Raw genomic sequence first — 4,233 nt, forward strand, 5'->3', positions numbered from 1 at the left:
GGGTTTCACCATGTTGGCCAGGCTGGTCTTGAACTCCTGACCTCAGGTGATCCACCCACCTTGGCCTCCCAAAGTGCTGGGATTACAGCGTGAGCCATCACACCTGGCCTAGTCCCTGTCTCTTAAAAAAAAAAAAAAAAAAGACGGAGACAGAGGATGTCATGGACTTAGTGCACTGGAGCAAGGTCCTGCAGGAGATAGGAAGTGAGAGGACACCAAGTGTAAGTGAGCTTTGAGTGGGAAGAAGTCACTTTTCCTTGGAGACACAGGGCAGGCAGGTGGGAGCACAGGGTAGGAAAGAAAGGGGTCACTTGCAAATAGTCTCTGGCTGAGGGCAAGGAAAAGAAAAGAAAAGGGGAAGACTTCAGAGCCTGTTTCTACCTCACCAGGGTTCTTTCTGTTTTTGTTTTGTTTTGTTTTGTTTTGAGGCTGAGTCTCACTCTGTCACCCAGGCTGGAGTGCAATGGTGCAATCTCGGCTCACTGCAGCCTCCGCCTTCTAAGTTCAAGCGATTCTCATGCCTCAGTTTCCTGAGTAGCTGGGATTACAGGTATGCGCCACCACGCCCAGCTAATTTTTGTGTTTTTGGTAGAAATGGGGTTTCACTGTGTTGGCCAGGCTGGTCTTGAACTCCTGGCCTCAAGGGGTCCACCCACCTCAGCCTCCCAAAGTGCTGGGATTACAGGCATGAGCCACTGTGCCTGGCCAGCCTCACTAGGGTTCTCTGGGGAGTGGATTACAGGCCCCTGCTAGCCAGACTTTCTTGGGAGTCCATGGACAGGAGCTGGGGCCCAAGTGGTTGTTCTCTGGCTTGCTCTGACCTGAGTGTGTGTCTGCTCCAGGATGATGCCCGCACGGACGCCGTGGACAGCGTGGTTCGGGATATCCAGAACACTCAGTGCCTGCTCAACGTGGAACACCTGAGCTCCGGCTGCCCCCATGTCACCCTGCAGTTTGCAGATTCCAAGGGCGATGTGGGGCTGGGCTTGGTGAAGGAGGGGCTGGTCATGGTGGAGGTGCGCAAGGAGAAACAGTTCCAGAAAGTGGTACGTGATGTGGAGAGGCGGCCCCAGCATTGCACCACCACCCTCACAGAGAAGGGGACTGTTCCACAAGCCAGGAAGGGAGCAGGGAATCCACCATCCTGCTGTTCCTGCTGGGGAAAGATAATGGATTTGGGTTTGTTGGGGTTTTTTTGTTTTGTTTTAAAGTTAATTACATCCCAAATTAATTGGCTGCGGGTTTGGCTGAGAATGCAGCTGCAAACTAGAGCGGAAAGCTTCCCTCCCCATGTACACCCAGGTGACAGGCGAGAAAGCTTTGCCAGGGGCGATGTGGAGAGGATCAAGGCCTGTCCTTCCCACTCTCCCGGTCGCACTCTCCAACAGACAACTTCCAAGGCAATAACCAACTCCTAATACCCAGTGCCACCCTGAGCCAGAGCTGCCGAGGAGGCAGCACCAAAGGGCTCAGAAGGACTCTGCCACACAACCCTCCGGCTGTTTGGAAAGCCCTGTGAACTTGGAGTCCTGCCTCCACCATTCTGAGAGGAGAAGCCAGCCTCCTGAGCCCCATCTCCCTGCTCATGAAGTGAGGGGAGCACTAGCTGCCTTGCCACTTCTCAAGGCTGATCATGACCAGTCAGTGCGCTCATACCTGGGAAATAGCTTGCACTGCACAGCCATTGATGATTAGCTTTGGGCTCTGGATACAAGGCAGCCCCTTCCACCCAACATTATACATTTCTGAGTCCCTCTCTACCCTCTCACCAAGCAGCCACTGAGGCCCTATTGCAGACCAGCCCTGCTTCCCAGCTGGGCTGAATCAGCGACCCATCCAAGAGGGCCAGACTGGGGGAAGCTCGGCCCCCCACAGAGCTGCTGCCTCCCAGCAGAAAGTGATGAGAGGGCAGCAGGATGTGGCCAGCATCTCCCTATGTTCCCTCAGAGACAGGGGCAAGAAAGGCATGGCATGAAAACCAGACACTCCTCCTCTTCATCTTGCTTCCATTAGCCCACTGCTCTCCCTTCTCCCAGCCCTCCTGGCCTTTCCTCTCTTCCTCAAGCACCGCAGGCCCACATAATGTGTTGGTGGCTGTGCAGGCTGATGACACACTGGAACAAGACACCCCTGTGGATTGCCACTGTGTCTCAAGAGAAGCCCAACCCCTAGGCCCCTCTGGATAGACCCCCACTTTCCTTAGGAGATGGCTCCTAGGAGGTCAGCTTCAGCCTCCCTATAGAATTGGAGATCTTAATGTACGGCATATGGAACTGCCCATAATGCCTCTGCTATGTAGAAAATTCCTTCTGCCGCAGTCCCTGAGATAAACACAGAACATGGGTTCATTTATTTATTCATTCTATCAGCAGACATTTATTGAGGGCCTATGGTATATCAGTGAGCAAGAGACAGCACCCCTGCCCTGAGGAGCTTACATTCAAGCATGAGGAGACAACAAGTACAAAGAACATAATAAGTAAATTAAATAGGATATTAGAAGATGATAACTGCAGTGAAAATATAGAGAGAAGTGGAATCCAGGGAGTCAGGAATGGGAGGGGAAGATTGTATTTGTATTGTTCTTGTTTGGTTTGCTTTCTTTTGAGACCGGGTCTGGAGTACAGTGGCGGAGTGCCGGAATCACGGCTCACTGCAGCCTTCAACTCCCTGGCTCAAGTGATCCTCCCACCTCAGCCTGCCAAGTAACTGAGACTACTAGCAGGCATGCATGGGCCACCATGCCTGGCTAAATTTTTTCATTTTTTTATAGAGATAGGGTCAGCCTGGTCTTGAACTCCTGGGCTCAAGTGATCCTCCTGTCTTGGTCTCCCAAAGTGCTGCAATTATAGGCGAGAGCCACCACACCTGGCCTAGGTTGTAATTTTAAATGGGGTTGCCCGAGACCTCATTAAGAAGGAGATACTTTACCATAGACCTGAAGCAGGTGGGAGAAGTAGCCAGGAGCACGTGACCAGAGGAGCGTTCCAGGCAGACAGAAGAGCTAGTGCAAAGAGTTAAGGGAATAAGCCAGGAGACTAAGGTGATTGTGTTTTGCATTTTACTCTGAGGGAACTAGGCTCCATTGGATGGGCTTGAGCAAGGGACAGCTGTGGCCCTGACCTGAGCATTCTGCAGGGTCCTGCTGGCTGATCATTTGAGGGCACCCCCTGACCACTCCCTTTCCTCTCTCGTCCCTCCAGATCACAGAATACCTGAATGCCCAGGAGTCAGCCAAGAGCGCCAGGGTGAGTTCTTGCCTTGGGAGCCCTAAGAGGGCACTGAGTTGAGGGGTTTGGCCCTCTGAGTTCCAGTGGGTCCCATATCCCTGAAGAGCTATTTTCTGTTCTTTATTACAGCTGAATCTGTGGCGCTATGGAGACTTTCGAGCTGATGATGCAGACGAATTTGGCTACAGCCGCTAAGGAGGGGATCGGGTTTGGCCCCCAGCACCGCTCACGCCATTCCCTCTTCCTCTACCGAGAGGGCGTTTTCAACTCCAAACCCCAGAAAGGGGTTGTAGATTGGGTCCAGCTTTGCTTCAGTGTGTGGAAATGTCTTGTAGGGTGGCATTGGGGCTGGTGGGGGGTAGACCCCAAGGCTTTCTGCGGCAGACCCTTGTCCTCTGTGATGATGGGCACTGCTCTCCACAGTCTCTCCCAGTTGGTTTTATTTGGAGGTTTGTGGTTTTTTTAAAAAAGTCCTCAAATCAGGAAGGAACATCAAAGACTGTGTCCTAGTGGAGGGAGTAATCCTAACACCCAGGCCGACTGCCAGCTGGCACCTGCCTCTATCCCAGACTGCCTTCCTCCCAGCTCTCTGTCCAACTGTTGATTATGTGATTTTTCTGATACATGCATATTCTAAAATGCCAGTGTGTTCACATCTTTGCCCTGGCCAGCCCATTCTGTATTTAAAGCTTTTGAGGCCCAATAAAATAGTACGTGCTGTCTGCAGCCCTTATTGGTCACAGTGTGGTCCAGAGCATGGAGTCTTGGCGGCTTCAGCCAGGAGGAGACCTGGACACTTGAATGACCCCCAAGATAGTCATCCAAATGCCTGGACATTCTCCCTAAAAATAGAGCCAGCTGGGGAAAGCAAGGCAGATCTTCAGAGTCTGAGCAAGCAACTCCTGGCCCCAGTAGGCACCGCTTGGCACCGTGGCCCTCATGCAGGAGGCTACAGGTCTTTTTTGACTTATTGCACATGGCTGTTTTCAAGGACCTTAGAGAG

General features: G+C 52.3%; 1 protein-coding gene across 1 annotated transcript in view; it reads left to right on the forward strand.

Annotated features, from left to right (window-relative positions):
• Window positions 1-3,966, forward strand: part of SND1 (staphylococcal nuclease and tudor domain containing 1) — a 443,852-nt gene extending 439,886 nt beyond the window's left edge. The window contains exons 22-24 of the mRNA XM_011939537.1: window positions 843-1,046; window positions 3,204-3,248; window positions 3,360-3,966. Of these exons, the coding sequence (XP_011794927.1) occupies window positions 843-1,046; window positions 3,204-3,248; window positions 3,360-3,425 (315 nt within the window). The 3' untranslated portion in view covers window positions 3,426-3,966. The remainder of the gene's footprint in view (window positions 1-842; window positions 1,047-3,203; window positions 3,249-3,359) is intronic.
• Window positions 3,967-4,233: the final 267 nt, after the last annotated feature.

Source organism: Colobus angolensis, unplaced genomic scaffold, assembly GCF_000951035.1.
Source record: "Colobus angolensis palliatus isolate OR3802 unplaced genomic scaffold, Cang.pa_1.0 Scaffold182, whole genome shotgun sequence".
Lineage (NCBI taxonomy): Eukaryota > Metazoa > Chordata > Mammalia > Primates > Cercopithecidae > Colobus > Colobus angolensis.